We start from the raw sequence: 26,714 nt of genomic DNA, 5'->3' as shown, positions 1-26,714 counted from the left end.
TTAAGGCTACGCTCAGTGGCTATATCTAATAGACCCATCAGGAAGCGGTTACCTATGAAAATGTGCAAATACAGATGCTTTTTAGAAGGTATGGTGCTTTTATGTAAATATTTGTAAATACTGCCAGCATGAGTTTGTAACCCATATTTATGATCATTAAAATTATCCATATTTTCTCCAGAGAAACCTGATGGTAGAGAAATATGACCATTCTTCATATTATTAGAAGTCACTCTGACACTTACCATCCAATATAGCACTGGCAGAGATTCTCGTGGGATGTTGCCTGTTTAATTAGCAGCTCCACTTGAGTGGGGACGTCTAAGGTTTGATCATGTGCAAAATCACGACCTGAAATATACACCAACCACTGTTACGATCTAAAATTTATTTTTGGGTTTTACGGTAAACGTCAAAATAAACTCACAGTGTAAATGATAGAACGTCTTAAATCTGATTACAGATTTTGTATTTTGAATACTTCTGTAAGCAGAATCCGTAGTGAGAAATTCCAGTACTTAATATGTTTGAATAAAATAAATGACAATCCTAGTATTTATTGAAAAAACAGATCAACGAAAAAAAAAATGCATGATAAAGATCCTGCAATTGCCAAAGTTGTTCAGATCAAATTGCAATTTTAAAACATGGAGATTTAAATTTTGGAAATTAAACAAAATGCCAGGTAAAAATGGAGCAATCAATATTTAATATGTATTCATGATATATATAAAAAAAATTACCTCCCTAAACCATTAAAGGGCATTAATGATCCAGTTTATGATAATACGGTAGTTACATGATCACCATTCTTACTCCAGATTTATTTAATTAACTGAATTTAAATTGTCCAGTTACTGAGGTGGAATTTCAATTCACGTTTCCAGATTATTAGTCAGCTATCTTGGCTACTAGTCCAGTAACATAACTACTATGCTACCTTTTCTGTACACTTAATAAATATACTTGGCATTAATTCTGCTTGTGTGATGCTATGGAAGATTGATTAGACCATAAGACATAGGAGCAGAATTAGGCCATTTGGCCCATCGAATCTGCTCCTCTATTCAATGATGGCTGATACGTTTCTCATCCCCATTCTCCTGCTTTAACCCCTGATCCCCTTATTAATCAAGAACCTATTTAACACTGTCTTAAAGACACTGTGTGATTGGCTTTTGCAGCCTTCTGCAGCAATGAGTTCCACAGATTGACCACCCTCATGCTGAAGAAATTTCACCTCACCTCTGTTTTAAAGGATCGTCCCTTCAGTCTGAGGCTGTGCCCTCGGGTTCTAGTTCCTCCTACCAGCGGAAACATCTTCTCTACGTTCACTCTATCTAGACCCCTCAGTATTCTGTAAGTTTCAATGAGATCCCCCCTCACCCTTTTAAGCTCCATCGAGTACTGACCCAGAATCCTCAACCGCTCCTCATATGACAAGTCCTTCATTCCGGGGATCATTCTTGTGAACCTCCATAATGGAAATAATTATATTGATTTTATTCAAAACGGGGCGGCACGGTGGCGGTTTGATCCCGCCCCTGGGTCAATGTCTGTATGGAGTTTGCACATTCTCCCATTGTTTGCATGGATCATATCCACACAACCCAAAGATGTGGAGGGTAGGTGGATTGGCCATGCTAAATTGCCTCTTAATTGGAAAAAAAGAATTGGATACTCTAAATTTATTTTAAAAAAATACTTTATTCAAAACATGTTGTGTAAAATGAAATGAAAGTGCACGGTTTACTTTTCTCAGTTAACCTTTATACTCCTGTGTGTTATTTTGTCAACCAGATGTCAGTTTGACTCAGTGGCAACACTTTTGCACTTGAGTCATATCCATGCTGATCCATGCCCCATTCCAGAACTTGAGAACATGATCTAGGCTGTCGTGCCTGCGTGGTGTTGAATGCTTTAATGTTGGAATGACCATTATTCAGACAAGACATTAAACTGAGGGCTCGACAACCTAGTTCAGGTGGATGTACAAAATCTCACGGCACTATGCTATTGCTAAAGGTTATTCCTCAACCAACACCATTAAATACTTATCGAGTGGTTACTCATTCCTGTTTGTGAGACCTTTTCCTGTGAAAATCAGTTGTCATGTTTACGGACACAGCTAGAGTGAAATCACTTAAAAAATAATTACCTGGCTAGGAAGTGGCCTAAGTGATTGCAAAATGCAATGTAAATGTAAGTCTGTCTTTTTTGAATGAATACCTCTGTTGAGAACAGATTTGTATTGTACTGGGAATAAACTATCAAAAAGAGAATTTAAATTTAAAAGAAAATCAAGAAATTGGAAAATGCATTGCAATGTTAGTGCCCAGTCTTACCTGTGAGTTTGTCTCTGACCCGGTTAATGATCTGAATTGCCTTTTTGTTCAGGGCCTCAGGCTGCACCAAACCATCCCCAACTGAAAAAAAGAATTAAATATGGGAGATCATGGATTGTTGCCATGGCTCACGTATATGTACTATCAAACCCACATTATTACTGGGCTGTTCCTTACTGAAATAAAACACAAAGTAAATGTTTTTTAAAAAAAGTCCAAGTCTCTGCCCCATTCTTATTTTTGAAACTGATCAGTTATTTGTTCAACAGGTCTTCAAGACCAAATGCAGCATGATTTGCACAAAATCCAGGCTTGGGCTGATAAGTGGAAAGCCCGCTTGATTGGCAACCCTTCCACAACCATTTACTCTCTTTGCCACTGACGAACAGTAGCAACAGTGTGTACCATCTACAAGATGCACTGCAGGAATACATCAAGACTCCTTAAGCATCACGTTCTGAACCCACGACCACTACCATCTAGAAGGACAAGGGCAACAGGCACATGGGAACACCATCAGCTGGATGTTTCCCTCCAAGACACTCACCACCCTGCCTTGGAAATATATCGCCGTTTCTTCACTGTCACTGGGTCAAAATCCTGGAACCCTTTCCCTAATAGAATTGTAGGTGTACTATACCACAGGGGCTGCAACGGTTCAAAAATGCAGCTCACGATCACATTCTCAAGGGATAATAAATGTGTCCTAGCCAGCAATACCCAGATCCCGTAATTGAATTAAAGAAAACTTCAATAGGTGATGACTGAATTAAAAAGAATACTTAAGTCCAAGCTGGAACATTTAAAACATTAGCGAGTAAGAGAGGTCAGCCTGTCCTCTTAATTTCTCATTTATTTGATCATGCAGGTATCAAAATCAATGTTTTTTTGTCATTTTAATAGTAGAATTATTGAATATACACAGAATACGCTAAAGTTAAGGTATTACATAAAGTTGTACAGACAAATATTAAATAACTTACTGAAGGAATGGATGGATTCAGGCACAGTTGTACCTGGTTTCTTATGTGTAGTTTCTCCAAGTTCTACCCCATCAAGCAATTCTGAAACACAAATTGAACAACAATTTCAGAAAAGCTGCACTCTCCACATTGCTGGTCGAGAAATTTTAAATATTAACAGAAAAATGCTGTAAATACTCTCTATACAGAAGAGAAACACTACCAAGAATCCATATAGTGCATAAGAAGGCTATTTGGGACATCAAGTCTGTACCGAGCCTCTGAAAGAGAAACCTCATGTCCACCTGGGCCTGCTCCCCTGCCCCATCCCTGTAATCCTATCTGTTAGATACAATGGGGAAATGTAGCATGGCCAATCCATCTAACCTGCACATCTTTGGACTGTGGGAGGAGACCCGAGCACCCAGAGGAGACCCACGCAGACACGGGGAGAACATGCAAACTCCACACAGTCACACCAAAGGCCGGAATTGAACCCGGGTCGCTAGCGCAGTGAAGCAGCAGTGCTAACCACCACTGTGCCACCGTGCTGCCCTCATTAACATGTCCGCCCCCTGCAAGAGGGAGCTCCCACCAACTCCAAGTCATAAAAATTACTGTTCAAAAACGGTCTCACCCTCTCATGAGAGGGCAGGATGCCCTATAAGAAAATAATTTCTGCAACACTCAATATCGTTTAAGCTCATGCATAAATAATAATAATTGATGTATAGGCATTAGGGTCCTTGGTGTCCTGGAACTAAAACAACAAATCAACATTTTGAGAAGAGGAGGAGAGACGAGAACGAAGAGGAAAATCTAGTCCGTCAGGAGTCTGTCTCTTTCCTCCTCTATGTACCCAACCCACACACGCATCCCGAAAATATAGCATGGACAACAAATTAAGTATCTGCGAGTGATCAGAACTGGTACGCTGAAAACAGGGTTACTAACCGGCTGTTTGACTGGTTGAGTAGGAATCCGTCCTTGTCCTGGACCGTTTATTACCTTTAATGTTTGCTGAAGGAGGGAAAGAATATATTAGAGCTATTTAATTGTATACTGTGCACGGCTTTTAAATCGCTAATCAAACCTTAGCAACAACTTGTAGTGCTTTGAACCCAATAAAATATCTGAAGGTTCTTCAGGGAGCATTAATTTGACATCAATTCACATATGGTGAAATTAGGACAGATGGCTAAAAGTTTGCTCAAAGTGGTAGGTTTTAAAAGGTGACTTGAGAGGCATAGTGGTTTAGGGAGAGAATGCCAGAACTTAGGGCTGAGGCAATTGAACCATAGCTACCAATGGTCGAGCAATTAAAATCAAGGATGCTCAAATGGTCATAATTACGTGAGCGCAGATATCTAGGAGGGTTGTGGGAGTGGAGGAGATAATTGAGGTAGGGACAGGTGAGACCATGGAGGGATTTGAAAAGAAGAATGAAAATTTTGAACTCAGAAGATGTTGCATGACCAGCAGCCAATGTAAGACAGCGAGCGCAAGGGTGATAGCTGAATGGGATTTGATGCGAGTAGGGACATGAGCAGCAGAGTTTGGGCTATCCTCATGTTTATGGAGGTTGGAGCAGGAATGGAATTGTCAAGTCCAGAGGGAACAAAGCTATAGAGGAGGATTTTGGCAGCAGATGAGCTGAGGCAATCCATGTGCACCGTATTATTTTTTTTTAAAACACTTAAATTATTCCTCTAGTTTTAATTGTTTTGAAAACTGACCTTTTTTGAAGTGCTCCTAGAGGTACTTCTGGATGCATGTGTTTGGAGATTACCATTTATAATTATTCATTTTTATTTCCACTGCACTGACTGAAGGATTTTTTATTAGGTTCAGAGACCCTGAGTTAAGTAAGGGAATGTTCTTTAATCCAAACCACTGTCCAGTGACCACTGCCTGTGGGTGGATGTGGGGGGAGGACAGGGTAGTTGTCATTTACCCTCATCACAATGTTTTGGTTTAGATATGTAAAATACCATTTGAGTGAAGCGGAAGACTCCTGTGCTTCCATACCTCAGGAAGGAGTCACAGCCATTAGGAGAAGGAAGGACCTTATGATCAAAAATAAGTTACTACAAATGTAAAATCATATTATGTTTGAATGTAAATACACATTTCTGTCACAGATTTACGTCAATTTGCATTATAAGTTTGCTCCTACATTCAGATAGGAAACGTCTCTATAAACTTGTTAATGCTGCAATTAAGTCTTTTCGCCAGTGGTGGTACCATTTAAGGGAAAGTGGCATGGTGGAATTGTTGATGGACTTGTAATCCAAAGACCCAGCCAGGGTAATGCTCTGGGTTCCTAGGTTCAAATCCCACTATGGCAGATGGTGAAATTTAAATTTAGCAAAAAAAATCTTGAATTATAAGTCTATTGATTACCATGTTGATTGCTGCAAAAAAACATCTAGTTCACTAATGGCCTTAAGGGACTCCAGATCCGCAGCAATGACACGTGATCCTCTGAAATGGCCCAGCAAGCCACACAGTTCAAGGTCAATTATGGATGGGCAGTAAATGCTGGCCTTGCCAGTGATAACTACATCCCATGAGAGAATTTTAAAAAGCCATAGTATCATTTTGCAACTCTGAACTCCTTCCCCCGCAAAGAAATGCCTACCTTCTAATCAAATTCTATGCTTCCCCTATTATCTAATGATAATTTAGATTAAATAACAGTTTTATATCAAAATAAGGACAGAATGTTTGACTTTAAAATTAGATTTGTACATCCTGATCCAATTATCCTCCATCCTTGAACTCTGCTTCATTTAAAGGCCAATGACAGAAGATCAGGGAGTCTTGCTCATTTAAGTAGTTGAATGTGATGTAAATGTCGGATTAACACTTTATTGTTCAATAATTACTACTGCATGCACAATCACGGAATCACAGATTTTTCATTTGATATGGTGCAGGAGGTCGCCATTTGGCCCATCGTATCTGCACTGGCTCTCCAAATGAGCATTATAGCTTACTGCCATTCCACTTTCCTTTCCCCATACCCCTACATATTGGGCACGATTTAAGGGAATCTTTTCTAAGTGTCATTGGTGTTGGGTTTTTCAGGGAGCTTCCCGCCGGCTCTGCCAGCGAGTTCACTACCATTATCTAACCACACTTATAGTCACTTTTTTCGGCCCTGGGGAGTCTCTCATCGGTTTAGCCCACACAACACTGGGGAGCATAACTTGCTGGCCAGACCGGCTCCTCGGAGATCAGGCCGCCATTTTGAAAGGGCACCCCAAGTGAGCTTGTGGGTCCACCCCCACCCATGGGCAATGTCACTCCTCACACATAGAACATAGAAAAATACAGCACAGAACAGGCCCTTTGGCCCACGATATTGTGCCGAACCTTTGTCCTAGATTAATCATAGATTATCATAGAATTGACAGTGCAGGAGGACACCTGGCCCATCGAGTCTGCATCATCTCTTGGAAAGAGCACCCTACCCAAGGTCAACACCTCCACCCTATCCCCACAACCCAGCAACCGCACCCAACACTAAGGGCAATTCTGGACACTAAGGGCAATTTATCACGGCCAATCCACCTAACCTGCACATCTTTGGACTGTGGGAGGAAACCGGAGCACCTGGAGGAAACCCATGCACACACGGGGAGGACGTGCAGACTCCGCACAGACAGTGACCCAAGCCGGAATCGAACCTGGGACCCTGGAGCTGTGAAGCAATTGTGCTATCCACAATGCTACCGTGCTGCCCTCAAGAACAAATGAATTTACACTATATCATTCTACCGTAATCCATGTACCTTTCCAATAGCTGCTTGAAGGTCCCTAATGTTTCCGACTCAACTACTTCCACAGGCAGTGCATTCCATGCACCCACTACTCTCTGGGTAAAGAACCTACCTCTGACATCCCCCCCTATATCTTCCACCATTCACCTTAAATTTATGTCCCCTTGTAATGGTTTGTTCCACCCGGGGAAAAAGTCTCTGACTGTCTACTCTATCTATTCCCCTGATCATCTTATAAACCTCTATCAAGTCGCCCCTCATCCTTTTCCGTTCTAATGAGAAAAGGCCTAGCACCCTCAACCTTTCCTCGTAAGACCTACTCTCCATTCCAGGCAACATCCTGATAAATCTCCTTTGCACCATTTCCAAAGCTTCAACATCCTTTCTAAAATGAGGCAACCAGAACTGTACACAGTACTTCAAATGTGGCCTTACCAAAGTTTTGTACAGCTGCATCATCACCTCACGGCTCTTAAATTCAATCCCTCTGTTAATGAACGCTAGCACACCATAGGCCTTCTTCACAGCTCCATCCACTTGAGTGGCAACTTTCAAAGATGTATGAACATAGACCCCAAGATCTCTCTGCTCCTCCACATTGCCAAGAACTCTACCGTTAACCCTGTACTCCGCATTCATATTTGTCCTTCCAAAATGGACAACCTCACACTTTTCAGGGTTAAACTCCATCTACCACTTCTCAGCCCAGCTCTGCATCCTATCTATGTCTCTTTGCAGCCGACAACAGCCCTCCTCACTATCCACAACATACACTACATCCACTGCTTTACCTTCATCCACATGCTTGGTCACCTCCTCAAAGAATTCAATAAGACTTGTAAGGCAAGACCTACCCCTCACAAATCCCTGCTGACTATCCCTACTCAAGCAGTGTCTTTCCAGATGCTCAGAAATCCTATCCTTCAGTACCCTTTCCATTACTTTGCCTGCCACCGAAGTAAGACTAACTGGCCTGTAATTCCCAGGGTTATCCCTAGTCTCTTTTTTGAACAAGGGCACGACATTCACCACTCTCCAATCCCCTGGTACCACCCCTGTTGACAGTGAGGACGAAACGATCATTGCCAACGGCTCTGCAATTTCATCTCTTGTTACCCATAGAATCCTTGGATATATCCCGTCAGGCCCGGGGGACTTGTCTATCCTCAAGTTTTTCAAAATGCCCAACACATCTTCCTTCCTAACAAGTATTTCCTCGAGCTTACCAGTCTGTTTCACACTGTCCTCTCCAACAATATGGCCCCTCTCATTTGTAAATACTGAAGAAAAGTACAGGTTCAAGACCTCTCCTATCTCTTCAGACTCAATACACAATCTCCCGCTACTGTCCTTGATTGGACCTACCCTCGCTCTAGTCATTCTCATATTTCTCACATATGTGTAAAAGGCCTTGGGGTTTTCCTTGATCCTACCAGCCAAAGATTGTTCATGCCCTCTCTTAGCTCTCCTAATCCCTTTCTTCAGTTCCCTCCTGGCTATCTTGTGTCCCCCCAGCACCCCGTCTGAACCTTGTTTCCTCAGCCTTACATAATTCTCCTTCTTCCTCTTAACAAGACATTCAACCTCTCTTGTCAACCATGGTTCCCTCACTCGACCATCTCTTCCCTGCCTGACAGGGACATACATATCAAGGACACGTAGTACCTGTTCCTTGAACAAGTTCCACATTTCACTTGTGTCCTTCCCTGACAGCCTATGTTCCCAACTTATGTACTTCAATTCTTGTCTGACAACATCTTATTTACCCTTCCCCCAATTGTAAACCTTGCCCTGTTGCACACACCTATCCCTCTCCATTACTAAAGTGAAAGTCACAGAATTGTGGTCACTATCTCCAAATGCTCCCCCACTAACAAATCTATCACTTGCCCTGGTTCATTACCAAGTACCAAATCCAATATGGCCTCCCCTCTGGTCGATTACCGGCATCTACCGGCAGTGTAGTGTTCCCGGATGAGCATGACGCGGCCGGTAATCGACATACTGTGTTAGAAAAGCTTCCTGGACACACTGCACAAACACCACCCCATCCAAACTATTTGATCTAAAGAGTTTCCACTCAATGTTTGGGAAGTTGAAGTCACCCATGACTACTACCCTGTGACTTCTGCACCTTTCCAAAATCTGTTTCCCAATCTGTTCCTCCACATCTCTGCTATAGAAAACTCCTAACAAGGTGACTGCTCCTTTCCTATTTCTGACTTCAACCCATACTACCTCAGTAGGCTGATACTCCTCGAACTGCCTTTCTGCAGCTGTTATACTATCTCTAATTAACAATTCCACCCCCCCACCTCTTTTACCACCCTCCCTAATCTTATTGAAACATCTATAACCAGGGACCTCCAACAACCATTTCTGTCCCTCTTCCATCCAAGTTTCCGTGATGGCCACCACATCGTAGTCCCAAGTACCGATCCATGCCTTATGTTCACCCACCTTATTCCTGATGCCTCTTGTGTTGAAGTATACACACTTCAACCCATCTCCGTGCCTGCAAGTACTCTCCTTTGTCAGTGTTCCCTTCCCCACTGCCTCACTACACGCTTTGGCGTCCTGAATATCGGCTACCTTAGTTGCTGGACTACAAGTCCGGTTCCCATTCCACTGCCAAATTAGTTTAAACCCCCCCGAAGAGTACTAGAAAACCTCCCTCCCAGGATATTGGTGCCCCTCTGGTTCAGATGCAACCCGTCCTGCTTGTACAGGTCCCACCTTCCCCAGAATGCGCTCCAATTATCCAAATACCTGAAGCCCTCCCTCCTACACCATTAATGTCCATGCATATGGACATTAACCTACATCCCAAGTGATGACACCAGGGACCCAACTTAAGACCCCCCCCATACTACCTTACAGGCTCATCCCTTCCAGGCCCCACCCTTCAATCCCCCACCAACCTCCCAGAGGTGCCTTCTTATCTGTCATGCACCCCTGACACCCTTCATACCCCCTTCACCCTCCTTCCAGGGGCACCCTGGCACTGCTCCTGTTGGCTTTGCAATGCCACACGGGCGCCTTGACAGCGGCAAGGGTGGCAGTGCCTGAAAGTACTAAGGTTCCACGTTCGGGGGGGGGGGGGGGGGGGCATGGAGCCACCCACCACTATGCCTGATCACCCAAGGGCCTCTGATGGCCCAGAAGACCCCTCCGGGTGCCATACCGCCTGGTCCACGTTTGGACCAATGCAGAATGGTGCCCGGCTGGGGACTCCCTGGGGGAGGCCGGTAGATTCGGAGGTGAGCTCGCCTAAGTAGGTTTAAAACCTACTTAAGCGAGCATGGCTTGGTCACGTCCATTGTGGGCGGGATCTTGATCCCGACACCTCGCGACATCTCGATAGATCCCGTGAGGCTTAATGGAAACTCATGGGAGACTTCACCCGGCATCTACCGGCAGTGTAGTGTTCCCGGATGAGCATGACGCGGCCGGTAAATTGCAGCCATTGGTTCTACTCAGATCATCATCTAATGCACTCTTCAATGTCTCAATTGAACCTGCCTCCAACGCACTTTTCAGTCAGTGCATTCCAGACCCGAACCACTCGTCATGTGAAAAAGCTTTCACAATGCACTTTAACTTAGGTAATCGAGGAACACACTTCCTGATTGGTTCTAATTCTAAATAGAGATTAAAATGCATTTGAATTAAATCAATGTGTGCTTCCTCTAATGCACAAGCATCAACCTGCTTAAAAAATAAATGGGAACAGCACTGTCAGGGATTCTGAATGCCAACCTAAAAAAACATTTTCTTGCATTAATGCTTTTTATCTTTAAAATAGGAAGGTGGCAACACTATGATATTACACTAAACATATCATACAAATGTAAATGGTTGTTGACTTATTCATTTTAACTTGGAGATTTCAGTGCTGAGGGTACAATACATAACCGAGGTTACCTCAAACACGAGCTTCCAGTGACCTCATGAATCTTTTACTGTGGATTTCAAATAAGTCTCTAAAGCTCTAACTTCTCTAAAATCTTCCTGAATACTCACTGTCCATGAGCCTCCAGTTTAACAAGGGATCATAAACAAAGGCCTCAAGCACAGCCATGACGCTGTCCCTGTGCTCCCGAAGCACTTCCATCACCGTGTGACATGTGATTCGATAGTTGCCATCCAATCCCGTTACCTGTGAAACCGCAACAAGGGACATAAATGCAGTTAGTAGGAATGGAGTATGATATTGGGCTTGTTCCAGCACCGAGGGACTGCTGCACTAGTGGATGTGCCATCCTTCAGATGAGATGTTAAACTGAAGCCCCGGCTGCCCTCTCAGATGGACCAAAGACAATCCATTAAATTACTTTGAATGTTAGGAAAGTTGCCCCAGTCTCTCAGGCCATGATATTTCCTTCAACTAACTTCATTGATTAAAATAGAATAGACAATTTTGGCATTATCACGCTGCTGTTTGTGTGACCTTGCTGTGTACAAATTAGTTGCTACATCTCCTACATTACAACAGTGACTACACGTCAAAAATAATTAAGTGGATGTAAAGCACTTTTAGTTCTCTTAAGCATGCAAAAGGTGCTATGTAAATGCAAGTTCTTCCATATTGAGTCATATGGCAGTTTCACTGAAGACGCTTTGCTGGTGACTTCTCTGAATATAGAAAATCTTCAATAACATTTTCCTGCTTCTGATTGAGTGCAAACTTTATTATTAGAATCATAGAATCCCTACAGTACAGCAGAAGGCCATTTGGCCCATTGAGTCTGCCTTGGCCCTTTGAAAGAGCACATTACCTAGACCCACACTATCCCGGTAACCCCACCTAACCTTTGGACACTTAGGGCTAATTTAGCCTGGCCAATCCATCTAACCTGAATATTTTTGGACTGTGGGAGGAAACCGGAACACCCGGAGGAAACCCACGCGGACATGGGAGAATGTACAAACTCCACACAGAGAAACACCCAAGGTCAGAATCACACCCAAGTCCATGGCGCAGTGAGGCAGCAGTGCTAACCACTTTGCCACCATTTAAGCTAGGCTACTGTGATATTAATATATTTTTAGAATAAAATGTCTTGATTAGTTCTGGCTATTGAATTTATCTTGTTCTTCCTCATTTGCCAAGTCTATTTTGTTTGCTTTAAAATTAATAGTTTCTATTTTTTTTTGTCTTAATATATTTGGAAAATAACCTTTCAATTATCTTTCTAATCACATTGAATAGAATTACTTTTTGGAGCAATTACACTGCAGTGCAACAAATACAAAGTTACAGCTATCATGACACTTAGAATGTGTGTTTCTTTAAACGCTGTAAATTCTGGGATGAGTGGATTATCATGGGTTCCTCAAATAAAATGGCAGAAAATATTGACATGTTCTAGGAACATCACTAAAAACACACTGCTCTACAGACTCCAATCACTGTCACAAACCACGGATTCAACTGAAAGGAATATACTTCTTGCTCTGCATTCACTCCTACCTGTCTGGATTCCTTTCCAGGATTGTTAATTATATATCTTCCTTTTGTGAATCAATCGACTTCCCCAACATGTAACCCCAATTACCACACCCATTCTGAACCAAAATCTTAGTTCTGGGCTCCAACCAGATCCACTTCCCCCTAACTATCCTGATAGACCTACCTAAATCACTCCCACAACCTGAACAGTATCAGCCATGTGCTAGCTTTATTGTACACATAACATATCAATATTATTCACTGATATTTCCAAAACATTATGAAAATAATTCATAAAAATATACATTTATTTGGCACCTTTCACATCCTTAGGACATTCTTGAACACTTTACAGCCAATTAATTATTTTTAAGTACAGTCACTATTGTTGTGTGGAAATTTAATAGCCACTTTGAATCCAGCATGATCCCAGAAACCATAGTTGGTTGAGCAATTAATCTGCTTTTCATTCGGTGGTGTTGGCTGAGGAATAAATGTTAATCAGGACATTGGGAGAGTTGCGTGTTTTCTTTAATAGTACCACTTGATCTTTATGTCCATCCGAGAGGGCAGAGGTGGCTGCGGTTTATCATAACCTGAAAGGTACCACATCCAACAAAGCAGCACTCTTCAGTAATGTACCAAAATAAAATTCAGATGCATCCATATTCTACAAAATACGAATAGCTCACAGGTGAACAATATTAAAACTAGTGTCATGTGAGAGTATCCTTTAAGAAATGGGTGTTTAAGAAATGTACCTTTAAGAAATGGAGCTGCTCATGTTACTGGAGTGATGTCAGAGTATGGGTGGAGCTGAGCTTCACTTCTGTGTTTTAGTTTCAGTTTGAGAAAGAGCTTGGGTGTGTCTGTGTTTTTCAGTGAGCTGAATCTGAAGTTAAAAGTGAGCTGCACTGCTGTTGATCTCTGCCATCCAAAGATTATCTATGGATCATTTGGTGAATTCAGAAGAATTATAAATGTTTTCAGTCTTGAATGCAAACCCTAATGTGCTCCTGTTTGAAGGTTTGTTAAGCCTTTTGGATGTTAAAAGGCCAGTATACAGATTACTTAGTGTTGTATTCTTTGGGGTATGTATTTGATTTACTGGTTGCTAAGATATTCACTGTTCGTTTTAAAAAGGTTAACTTGAGTTCATAGAATAAACATAGTTTTGTTTTAAAAAACCACTGGTCCATGTCTGCTGTACCACACCTGTAGAGTGAGCCGAGTGCTCCCCATACCACAATCTATTGAAAGTTGTGGGTCAGGTGAACTCCATGATACACTTTGGGATTCTCTAAACCCTGACCCATAACACTAGTGTATTGAAAAGCTAGCCTTCTCCTTCAGATTTTTCTGATGATAAAATGACTTTGGCTCTTTCTAAAACAGCTAAGCTGAGGCTCCTTCAAGCAGCTACCAATCCAGAGGTACTGCCAATCACAGCCAGTTTTTAATTTAACTCAGATTATACCATTCGGTAACTTTTCCACAGGAACTTCAAGAGCAGGTGCCTGAAAGAACAGATTGGGTAATCAACTATACTTCCCATCTGTGTTCTAATTTGTCAGTGAGCAATAGCATAGGACATCACCTAATGAAGATAATATATAAACACCTTTTGCATATGCTTCATGGGGAAGCAGTGGTATTGTCACTAGACCAATAATTCAGAGACCCAGGGCAAGATCTGGGGCAGATGGTGAGATTTAAATTCAATAAAAATCTGGAATTAAAAGTCTAACACTAGGGGTGGCACGGAGGCGCAGTGGTTAGCACTGCTGCCTCACAGTGCCGAGGACCCGGGTTCGATCCCTGCCCAGCTCACTGTCCATGTGAAGTTTGCACATTTTCCCCGTGTCTGCGTGGGTGTCACCCCTACAACCCAAAGATGTGCAGCATAGGTTGATTGGCCACGCTAAATTGCCCCTTAATTGGAAGAAAAATTGGATACTTTTTTAAAAGTCTAACGATGACCACAAGACCATTGTTAGGTTTATGGAAGGAAATCTGCCATTCTTTAGCTGGTCTGGCAACAATTTGGTTGACTTTCAAATACCGCTTGAAGTTAAAAGATCATTTTAATACTTACCTCCATGGCATTGGTTAACATCCTGGTCAGCCTGAATGGAATTTTCTCTGGGAATTTCTCCCTGGTCATAGCAACCTGTGGAAAAATAGACCTGTAAAGATAGACAGCACTGGAACACTGCAGTTTACATCCTTAGTGAAGTCTGACAGGATTCCCATTGTTTATTTTTGAGCTTTTTCCTCCTGCATTAAGAGGGTCATTGACCTTATTCCAAAACTCTTCTCATCCAACTTCTTCAATTAGCCTGCTTCAATGATGACTTTCTCACCTCATGGTATTCACATACATTGTAGTGTAGCTGGAATTTGCTGTACCACATGGGTATGTTGAGGGTGGCATTTTGACAGCATATAGTCCTATTTCCCCCTTTTCCTCCTGCCACCTCTGTAGAAATCCTGAATGAGACCATTGCCCACATGCCTAAGCAGGCTAAACTCCACTGGTATTAGCATGTGCAATATGTGGTAATTTTAGATCAGCACTCAGGAAGAAGAGTATTTAACTCATTTCTTTCATTAGGGACCCTTATTAACGAATTGGGAAATTTGTATTGGGAAAAAAAATTATGTTTGGCAAGCCAGGTGTTCCCTCATAATGTGAGCATAATGGATTGATTCCAATGTCATGTAATAGTGTACTGGTTGTTTGCTCAGATCATCCACCTTACCTCAAAGCAATCCCCGAAGTCAATGTGTAAGATCTTTCCACTAAGTCTGTCAAGCATCAGGTTTGATGGATGCCTGGAAAAAAACAAATGCAAATGTGCTATCAGATTTCATGGGAAGTATGGCAATGGATACGGACAGTTTTGAAAGAGCTTTCATCATAAGATTCTAGAATGAATAAGACTGACTAAACACAAGTTGCTGATAGGTGTATACAGCCCATGTATAAATAACACAGTCAATATCATTCATTGTTTGCTAACTATAACCCTATTTCTCCAAAAGGCAACAACACTTTTGGGGGGTCAGAGGCCCTATGGTACCTCTTCAAACAATTTTGTCTGCATTCAGCACATACACACAGATACACACAAAGGATTTCCAATGATTACTATAGGTGGTGCAATAAAAAACTAAAATAAATTGTTTATAGTGTTGCCACTGTAGCCACTTAAAATGGCCAACTCCCGATTTAAAATGGCGAACGGCAAAGGCTAATGGGAAAGTCAGCCAACAGGACAAAAACGAGCAGCTGCAGGTTGACTGTGTATTTACCTCTGGAAAGGCCAGACAAGATTGATACCAGCAACCATCAGCATAACAAAACACCAGCCATCTGCATACTAATGAGCAATCCCCGGGAATAATAAGCAACATTTAGACACACAAAGCAAAACCAGACTCTTCGGCGCCAGCAGAAGCCTACACAAAAGGAGGTGAACGACCACCTCAAGACCGCCCATTGACCAGGGAACCGCTCCAGCATTGGAGAAAATCGAACAAAGTGATTGGGACAAAGTCCAATCACTTGGGACCAGGTACAGGGTCCGCCCCGAAAGGCGGGAAGCCCCTGGGGACTATAAGAATTGAGCCCCAAGTTCAAGGCGCTCTCTTCCAGCTCTTCCACCTCTCTTCAACCGCTTCCAGCTCTCTTAACTCTTCAACAGCCGCTCAAAAACTGTAAGGCTTACTTCAAAGCTCGCTACGAGATAGGCGCTCCTAGCTATCAATCTGTACCAACTTCGAATCCCGCAGGCTCAGAACCCGGACGAAAGGCCATTCGTTTCCCTGACCTGGTGGGCCAGTTCCAAGTTAAGTATTGGCCTGTTAGCTGTAGAAGTAGCTTAGACGTAGAATTTATGCATGAGTAGTGATTACTGTGTATAATAAATGTGCTTTGATTTAAATCTTACTAATCGGTGTATTGGATTATTGATCATTACTCGGACTTGAACCTTGTGGCGGTATCATAAAGATACCTGGCGACTCAAGAGCAAAGGTAATAAAACAGAGCAATTGAACTAAGGCAAAGTTAGCAACACAAGGGCGGCATGGTGGCGCAGTGCTTAGCACTGTTGCCTCACTGCGCCGAGGGCCCGAGTTCGATCCCGGCCCCAGGTCACCGTCAGTGTGGAGTTTGCACATTCTTCCCTTGTCTGCATGGCTCTCACCCCCACAACCCTAGGATGTGCAGGTTAATTGGATTGGCCACGCTAAATTGCTTCTTAATTGGAAAAATTGGGCAGAACAGTAGTACAATGATTTGCACTGTTGCTTCACAGCGCCAGGGTTCAATTCCCGGCTTGGGTCACTATCTGTGTAGAGTTTGCATGTTCTCCCTGTGTCTGTGTGGGTTTCCTTCGGGTGCTCAAGTTTCGTCCCACAAGTTCCTGTTATGTGAATTCGACATTCTGAATTCTCCCTCCGTGTACCCGAACAGGCGCCGAGATGTGGCGACTAGAGGCTTTTCACAGTAAATTTATTGCAGTGTTAATGTAAGCCTACTGGTGACAAAAAAGATTATTAAAATTAAAAAAATATAGTGTTGCCACAAATAGGAGCCAAATTCTTCTCTTATGTATATTCTGAAGGCAGCTGTAGAGTCCCTTGGATTGTATAGTAGTTACAAAAGCATTAAGTCAGGTAAAACTCCTTACCGATCCCCGAGTCCCAGGATGTAACCCACCATTGACATTACAGCCAACGAGCGTGTGTAATTGGTTCTTCGGTCAAACCACACCTGCAGAGTATCATATTGTAGATCAGCATTAGTAATCTCCTCAAAATCAAGCACACATATTTAACTGATTTACAATGTAGTAATCTCTTGGAGCAAATAAATATTAAAACACCTTTCACTTTACTTTTAATACAACATGAATTGATTTTCTGAATTGCAGTGAAATCTGAGTGAAATTTAGATGTTGAAATTAACAACTATTCCTCCTGACAGAATGGCAAAAGACATTGGGTGACACGGTGATTAGCACTACTGCCTCACAGTACCAGGGCCCCGAGTCAATTCCGGCCATGGTTTGCACGTTCTCCCCGTGTCTGCGTGCATTGCCTCTGAGGCTCGAGTTTCCTCCCACAGTCCAAAGATGTGCGGGTTAGGTGGACTGGCGTGCTAAATTGCCCTGGACGTGCAGGTCAGGTTACAGAGATAGGGCGGGGTGGACAGGAGAGTGGACCTGGTAGAGTGCTCTTTCGGAGGATCGGTGCAGACATGAAGGGCTGAATGGCTTCCCTCTGCACTGTAGGGATTCTATGATTCTGTGTGCCCGCGATTAGCTTAAACTTCGCAGTAGTCAATCCAGATTGGCTGAACGTTCGTTCGACACTTGCAAAAGAGGCACTATTGTGCACAAACAAGCTGTCTTCATCCGCCATCAGTCATGGTTAGAATGGTTAGAACTAAGCGTGCTCAAGTATGAAATGGTAGACAAGCTATAATCTCAGTGTGATTTCTCTGTGAACAAGGTACAAAGTGTGCGAATATGGTGAAACCTGTGAGAAAGTTAAAAGTGTGTTTGCGATTGGAGAGAGGGTGAAGCAGAAAACTGTGGCTTGAAGAGGAGAGCGGACATTGTGAGATTGTTGGAGATTCCGCCATCAAGTTTGTCCACCATTCTGAAAACGAAGGAGAACATCTTGGAACAGTTCAATAAGTAAATGATGCGACCATTAATTCACACAAAACCAGGAGTAGAAGTAAACTGTGGCTTTAATCAACTAGAACAGTGCCACCCAGCGACTGATCGGTTAGTGGGAGCTGCCTACAGGGCGACTGCTCTTTATACCTCCCCTCAAGGGGTGGAGCCAGGGGCGGAGCCCACACAGGTCCCAACATGCTACATCATAGGTAATACCTTACAATAGTCCATAGGTGGAGCCCACATGGGCAACAGCGTAATACAGATTAACACATGGTGAATTGTTACAGCAATACATTCACCACATTCACCCCCTGTTAAAAAATGAAGTCCGGCGGGGGTGAAGGGTTCATAAGTTCAGCCTGTCCAACGCAGGGATTGTGTGCTGTGATCGAAGAAGCTCTGGTATCGCGGCTTCCTTTTCGACTGAGGAGTGTCGAATTTCGGAGGTAGTGAGGTTTCGTGGAAAAAGCACTACTGGCCTGCCTGATTGAGGGTAGAGGCGAGGGCGACCTCTGATGCGTCGCTCTCCACCTGAAAGGGGACAGACCCGTCCACCGCACGCATCGCGGCATTGGCGATATCCGCGTTGATGCAGCTGAAGGCCTGGCGGGCCTCAGCCGCCAGTGGGAAGATGGTGGCCTTGATTAGTGGGCGGGCTTTGTCTGCAAAGTTGGGGACCCATTGGGCATAATATGAAAAGAACCCGAGGCACCTTTTCAGGGCCTTGGGGCAGTGGGGAAGGGGGAGTTGCAGGAGGGGTCGGATCCTAGAACCCCGTTTTCCATGACGTAGCCGAGGATGGCGAGTCTGGTTGTGTGGAAAACGCATTTCTCCTTGTTGTAAGTGAGGTTAAGGGTTTGGGCGGTTTGGAGAAATCTCTGGAGGGTGGCATCGTGGTCCTGCTGATCATGGCCGCAGATGGTGACGTTGTCCAAGTACGTAAATGTGGCCCGCAGCCCGTACTGGCCCACCATTCGGTCCATAGTTCATTGGAAGACCGAGACCCCGTTTGTGACGCCAAAGGGGACCCAGAGGAAGTGGAAGAGGCAGTCGTCCTCCTCAAAAGCCGTGTAGTGGCGGTCCCCGGGTGGATTGGGAGCTGGTGGTATGCAGACTTCAGACCCACCGTGGAGAACACCCGGTAGTGGGCGATCTGATTAACCATGTCTGCGATCCGGGGAAGGGGGTACGCATAGAGGTGCGTGTACCGGTTTATGGTTTGGCTGTAATCTACAACCATCCGGTTCTTTTCCCCGGTCCTGACGACCACCACCTGGGCTCTCCAGGGGCGATTGCTGGCCTCGATGATTCCCTCCCACAAGAGTCGCTGGACCTCGGACCTGATAAAAGTCCTATCCTGGATGCTGTACCGCCTGCTTCTGGTGGCGACTGGTTTGCAGTCGGCGGTGAGATTTGCGAAGAGCGGGGGAGGGTCGACCTTTAGGGTCGCGAGGCTACATACAGTGAGTGGGGGTAGGGGCCCGCTGAACTTCAGGGTTAGGCTCCTGAGGTTACATTGGAAATTCAGTCCTAATAGAAGAGGAGCGCAGAGGTTGGGGAGTACATATAATTTAATGTTGGCGTACTCGGCGCCCTGTATTGCGAGGGTTGCGATAGTGCACCCCCGGACCTGCACCGAGTGCGACCCGGAGGCGAGGGAGATCGTTTGATGCGCCGGAAAGATTGGGAACGAGCAGCATCTTACCATGTCTGGATGAATGAAGCTCTCTGTGCTCCCGGAGTCGAAGAGGCATGGCAGTTCATGTCCATTTACCAGGACGGTCACCTTAGGAGCTCCGGAGGTGTTTGGGTCGCGACTGGTCAAGGGTGACCGCGTTGAGTTGCAGGTAGCCGGCGTGGTCGGAGGTGCTGGGGCGGTTCCAAGATGGCTGCCCCCATCGGTCGCACGTGTCGGCCGGTGAGGAAGATGGCGTCCGAAATGGCGGCCTCCATGTATCGCACGTGGCGGGCCGCGTGGGCGAGGATGGCCAAGATGGCGGCCCCCGTGAGTCGCACGCGCTGTGCGGGCTGGAAGATGGTTGCCCCCACGGACAACACAAGGCTGATGACGCATCCGGGGGGCCGGAGCCGGCAGACACGCTGCCACACTGCGGGATCTGCAGGCCTGTGAGTCTGAGGGTTGGGCCTGCGATTTAGAGATTTTGAACCTGGCCAGGCAAACTTTAGCAAAATGTCCTTTTCTCCCGCAGTCGCTGCAGTTCGCGTTCCGGGCCGGGCAGCACTGCCGGGGGTGTTGAGGCTGGCCGCAGAAATAACAGGGTAGCCCCCCCCATGGTGGGCGGGCAGCCGCGCAGCACAGGCCTGGGGTATTCTTTGGTCGGGGGTCCACGAGGGGGTCGCGTGATCGGACGGGAACGCGTTAAGGCTTTGGAACGCTACTTCCAGAGAGGAGGCTAATTTGACAGTCTCTTCCAGGTCTAGGGCACCTTTTCGAGTAGGCGCTGTCTCATGTAGTTGGGCCTGACTCCAGCCACGTAGGTGTCCCGGATGGCGAGGTCCATATGTTGAGTGGCCGTAACGGCTTGGTAATTTGAGCTTCGTGCAAGGACTTTGACGTCGCATAAGTACTCTTCCAGCGATTCCCCGGGACGCTGGCGGTGAGGAGATGCCGCGCGAATACCTCGTTCACGGGCCTTACGTAGAGGCGCTCTAGCATCGCGAGGGCGTCTGCGTAGGTGGAGGCTTCCTTGAGTTGAACAGAGATTCGATGGCTCACCCGTGCATGGAGGAGACTCAGCTTCTGTTCGTCGGTGACGGAAGGCGAGGTGGAGGTGGCGAGGTAGGCCTTGAAACAGCAGAGCCAGTGCAAATAAATCTCTTTTGCCTGCGGATCAAGTTCCAGTCGGTCAGGTTTGAGGGCCGATTCCATAGTCGTGTTGTAGTTGATTAAATCGATGCGACCATCAATTTACACGAAACCAGGAGTAGAAGTAAACTGTGGCTTTAATCAACTAGAACAGTGCCTGCCTGCGACTGATCTGTTAGTGGCAGCCGCCTACAGGGCGACTGCTCTTTATACCTCCCCGCCAGGGGCGAAGCCCACACAGGCCCCAACATGCTACATCATAGGTAATACCTTACAATGGTCCATAGGTGGAGCCCACATGGGCAACAGCGTAATACAGATATGCACATGGTGAATTGTTACAGCAATACATTCACCACAGTAAGCATCCTCTCTAGTGAGATCCTGATGTTGAAGCAGCCCTGCTAAAGTGGTTCAATGTAACCCGAGCAATGAACGTGCCCATCTCTTATTTGTAGGCATATCTTCAATAGAGACATATTCACATGGCAAATTGGATCTCCACGGCTGTTATGAATTTCAAGGCCATCGGCCGTTGACTCATCGAGAGTTGACATTTGAAATAAACTGTAACCCTGCATTTAAACAGGAGAAGAAAGATTCAGTTGCCTGGGTGGCTGAAACTTTCTTTACCAGCCTGGACAATAAAAAAAACGATAGCCACGAAAGAGAATGATGATACAGAGTTAAAACCTGAACAAAGTGGTTCACAGACAGTGTTTTAAAGACAACATCCTGTTGACAATGTAATACCTGATTCTAAAGAAGAACAAAAGGATCCACATGAGAAGTTGTGTCAGTGGATTTCAGCTTGATTTATAGTTCATACCTAATGGAATTTGGTGTCATTCCAAATTACACAGAGATTGTCAGCAATTGCCAGTGTTTTTTGACAAAGTGATCTGGACTGAACCATTTGTGTTATCTTTTAAGTAAGGGCATGTCATGGTTGAGATGTGAAAGATAAAAAATGTATATTAATCAGCTGGACTACTTTAGAAGTCCTTTTTTGTGCTCTTTAAAATGGACGCTTGTTGAGCAGACAAAATGGCTCCAGCTGGTCACATGATGCCTTGCAGCAGTTTCAACATAACAATGGCCTCATGGATGATGCCTCTGTTCCAGCCAACCTTGAAAAAAGGCAAGCCTTCGCACGTCTTAATCTCCCACAATGGTACTCATGGCTGATGCATTAGCAGTTCTATTGCAATGGTTTTGAAAAGAGTTTTAGTTTACCAACCCGAAACCGGTGTCTCCTAAAACAAAGAAATCATCACTCCAATTGAACACCTAGATTACAGCCTTGGGAATATACATTCTCTGCTCAACATTGAGAATGTGGAGATGCTGGGGTTGGACTGGGGTGAGCACAGTAAGAAGTCTTACAACACCAGGTTGAACTTTAACCTAGTGTTGTAAGACTTCTTACTGTGCAACATTGAGGAGGTATGTCATATGATCACTTCAAACTGCATTGTCATATCATCCAGTGGAACTGAATTCCGACAGTTCCTCTTTGACCCCTAACGTTAAAAGAACTCCAGGCAGCAGCCTGTGCTGCCTACCATCAAGCTGGTGGCAGCAGAAAGAACCCTAGCCCTCATCAAACCTGCCAACTGCTGGAACCTTGGGACTCAGGCTTCCAGACAAACTCACTCTGTAGACTAACTCATCCTACATGGCTTCTCCAATTGTGGAAGCCTGACTCTGGAAAGACGGAGCACTCTACAAGCAGTCAACCTCCCCTTGGAAGGAAAGTCCCAGTTGACTTCAGAGTCTGGACATGTAAAACCCAACCTGCATTTTATTGTGGCTATGCCTTGAAACCTCTTTCTTATCCCCTATTTACTGTGTGAGTGTAGAAGGGATGGATGTTGCAAAACCCCTCTTGCGTGTATGTGTGTAAAAATAAACCTATCCCTTTATTTTCATCTTACCTCAGGTTTGGTGTGCAGATAATTTTTTTTTTTTAAATTTAGAGTATCCAATTCTTTTTTTCCCAATTAAGGGACAATTTAGCGTGGCCAAACCACCTACCCTGCACATCTTTGGCTTGTAGGGGTGAGACCCACGCAGACACGGGGAGAATGTGCAAAACTCCACATGGACAGTGACCTGGGGCCAGGATCGAACCCGGCTCCTTGGCGCCATGAGGCAGCAGTGCCATCGTGCCACCCTCGCTGTGCAGATTATTAATAGAAGATTGGAACATTTGCAAATTTAAGGGTTGAGGAAAATGGGGAATTCAGAAAAAAAAATGTTTTGTTTACGAACAGGTAAAGAGCAGGGAAATCAGGGCAGTTTAAATTGACCCTCTTCCTGTCCATGACAGACACCAGAAAAATATACAAATTGTGCAAAATAAGGGATATTCTGTGATGTGTTACAGAAAGCTGAGCCAGTTGTAGTAAAGCAAATTCTTATCTACAGGAGAGAAAAAAGTTGCACTTTAAACCAATGTTAATCCATGTAAAAGTGTTGATGTGGATTGTGTACTGGCGGGTTTTTACAACATTCTATGAGAGTTTCATGGTGCGCATTATTAAGACTAACTTTCAATTACAGATGTTATTCATTGAATTTATATTCCACCAGCTACCATCATGTAATCTGAACCCTTATCCCCAGTGCATTAGCCTGTGTCTCTGTATTACTAGCCCAGAGACTTTATCAATATACCATTATCTCCCCCAGTGGAAAAAAGAATTCAATGTGAGGCTATGTGTACGCACTTTACTGTTGAGATAACTTTGAGCCAAGGTTCTTTATGTTCTAGGAAAAGGTTGAATTATATTTGCATATCAATACAAACGTTTCTTTGAATGGGCATTAAAGATCTAATATTAGGTGCACGCTCAAAGTGTAGCATTTCATTGAACATCCTATTTTCTACATAGTAACTCAAGTCGGAGTTTTTTTTCCCCACACTTTACACTTTGAAGAATAGTATCCATCGCATGAGAAGCAGAAGTGGATTACAAGTCAACCAACTTCTGAAAGAGGGAGTTAGACCAACATTTTGGAAGCGACCCATTATGAGAATTCTTCTAATAAAGAGTCCAGACTGAAATGTTCATCAGTTTTTCTGCTGACAATGACGGACCCTCTTTGTATATCCAGCATTTTCGGTTTCTACATTATACATCTGACATCATTTTTAGAATTCACTTTAACTACATTCCATTACTTTGTCTTATAGTTTATAGTTGATTTGAGACCTACTGATGGTTCTTGGCTGCCATGTGTAATGGAATGTGTTAAAGGATTTGCTAAAGACATTGAGAGGTGAAATTCTCATGAATGTGCTTTATGACTGCTACAAAAAGAAATCTTCCCTGTGGCTATGGTGGGATAATTCATTGAAAACAAAGCGAGTTCTGCAACAGGTGATCAATCCAGTGAAGCTGAAAATTTATCCGCAAGTTTTAATATTGTTCTGTACAAGAAATCTGGAAACAGACATTCTGTGCAGAATGTGTCCATAAAACTACAACTGGGAACCACAGGCCGTGTGGAGATTGCTCTGAATATTAAACAAGGCTTTACCTCGGAGCTGGGGCTCTTCAGCCACAGCAACTTGGCCAGGTCATCTCCAGCTGTATTATTCACTGCATGCTCAAACACTTCAACCTTCTGCATCAGGGTGAGGTGATCGTAGTCTGGAGCCATCTTTTGGTCAAAACAAAATATGCAGTACAGTTAAACCTTCCCTCTGTCAGTTTGGACTGATTTTTCAAGTAAAAATGAATTAACATGCAAATTTAATTAAAAAATCTACGTTATTTAAGGAAGAAAGAAAGAGACAAGGAGGCAACTAACTTTGGAAAACCTGATCTCATAATGGAAAAGGCCACACATATTTTCACAAAAATTGTTTCCTTCACCTCAAGCTAGAAATTCTTATGATTACATTTCTTTTGATTCCCTTCTTTCCAAAAATGTATTACATTTTTTGCTTGACAATCACAGGGCCTAATGCTTTGATTGATGCTGTCAAATGCATTCAAGTATCTTTGGAACTCTGCCTCAGAAGGCAGTGGAAGCAAGATCAATTAAGATTCTTGTTGGGCAAGGGTATCAAAGGTTATCAGGGGTAGATGGAAAATGTGGAACTCAACACAAACAGATTAGCCATGATCTTATGGAATGGTGGAGCAGGCCCGAGGGACCGAATAGCCTATTCCTGCTCCTATTTCGTATGTTTATTGAATCTACTGAACCAGAAATACAGCTTTGAATTTACATCAAATCTTTTAAATACAATCAACTAGATGCACATTGTAGTACTTAAAATGCCATAACCTGCAAGTAAATTATTGGCTTCAAGTGCTTTGCATTCCTCATTTAATGAGTTGAAGCAACTGACATTCATAACTTTGCAGAGAATGAGTGAATCAGTTAATAGATGAAGCTTTAAACCAAGTTAATTGGAAGCTGTCAAGCCAGAATAGATCTTATGGCCAATTTATCATATTCAAAAGATATTGTATTGGAAGTGTTTTCATGTGTTTTGTATTGAATAGATTTGTTGCAAATATGAAGATGGCATTCTAATTGACGAAGCACCAACTCCCCAAACAGTTCAGACCTCATATCTATGCATCACTTGACTAGGTCTGGCAGTACCATTTAACTATGTGACCCTGTATGTTGAACAAAGAAATGTAATTTAAATGTTTAAGGAAAAGTGAATAAAAGTAATGACGTAACAGAAATAAAGTATACATTTGAAATAAATTGGCAGCAATACCTACCCTGAGCATGATGCGGTGCTCGATGTTTAGCAGAATCTTTTTTTTCTCTCGATAGTCTCGAATAAGTGCATGGAGTGTGTCACAGTGAGGGACCCAGCCAATTAAACCAGAGTTTGTGGACAGCGGAATGACAGCATATCTCTGGATACTGGAGGGAAAAGCCCAGAATATTTGAGAGAAACATCTAAATGCATTGCATTTTTAAAAGAAAAAAATGTGCTTCAAATATAAATAATTTTTTTTTTCTTTCAAGAAACAAATTAATATTTTTAGAGCATGTGGAATACAAGCTAAATACCTTCTCTTTCAGCGATCTTTTTCTACTGTTAAAATACAGGAGAATGTTACTCATTTTAGATAGGTACACAACTTATTTAAAACACAAAATGTCACTTGAAGTGCTTCAAGTCTGACAGTCTAAAGATGCTTTACATTGTGGGTGAGCAGCACCATATCAGCTCGTGCCCTGTTTAGATTTCCATCTAGCATGGATCTTCTCCATGCATTGCAACAGGACAGAACTATTTGGCCAACAGCTTTTAAGATCGATCAATGAATGAGGTCTGGAGCTGAGTACTCTGGTTTATTCCCTCAAATCAGCATTAGTGAACAAGTTATTGGAGAGTAATTGTTGCTCAGTGCCACTACTGAAGCCACTTTTTATCAGTTTAATGAGGATCTTTGACCAGAAACTGAACTAGTCATATAAATACTATGGCTACCAGAGGTCAGAGGCTGTGTGAAGTAACTTACCTCCTGATCTCCCAAAGCCTGTCCACTATTAACAAGGAACAAGTCGGAAGTGTAATGGAATTCTTTCCACTTGCCTGGATGAGTGCAGCCCCAACACTCGAGCAGCTCAACACCATCCAGGACAAAGCAGCCCACTTGAT

The 26,714-nt window shown here is 43.6% G+C and overlaps 1 protein-coding gene across 4 annotated transcripts in view; it reads right to left on the bottom strand.

Annotated features, from left to right (window-relative positions):
• mtor (mechanistic target of rapamycin kinase) overlaps positions 1-26,714 on the bottom strand; it is a 436,061-nt gene that overhangs the window by 14,487 nt on the left and 394,860 nt on the right. For all 4 annotated transcript variants that reach the window (XM_072478465.1, XM_072478464.1, XM_072478466.1 and 1 more), the window contains 10 exons: positions 25,822-25,969; positions 24,614-24,736; positions 17,242-17,324; positions 15,307-15,379; positions 14,640-14,714; positions 11,116-11,251; positions 4,262-4,327; positions 3,329-3,409; positions 2,346-2,426; positions 246-351 (listed from right to left, as the gene is read on the bottom strand). In XM_072478465.1, the coding sequence (XP_072334566.1) occupies positions 246-351; positions 2,346-2,426; positions 3,329-3,409; positions 4,262-4,327; positions 11,116-11,251; positions 14,640-14,714; positions 15,307-15,379; positions 17,242-17,324; positions 24,614-24,736; positions 25,822-25,969 (972 nt within the window). The remainder of the gene's footprint in view (positions 1-245; positions 352-2,345; positions 2,427-3,328; positions 3,410-4,261; positions 4,328-11,115; positions 11,252-14,639; positions 14,715-15,306; positions 15,380-17,241; positions 17,325-24,613; positions 24,737-25,821; positions 25,970-26,714) is intronic.

This window comes from Scyliorhinus torazame, chromosome 16 (assembly GCF_047496885.1).
Source record: "Scyliorhinus torazame isolate Kashiwa2021f chromosome 16, sScyTor2.1, whole genome shotgun sequence".
In the NCBI taxonomy this organism is placed as follows: Eukaryota; Metazoa; Chordata; class Chondrichthyes; order Carcharhiniformes; family Scyliorhinidae; genus Scyliorhinus; species Scyliorhinus torazame.
Note: the sequence above shows the minus strand (reverse complement) of the source record. Positions and strands in the feature narration are given on the sequence as shown.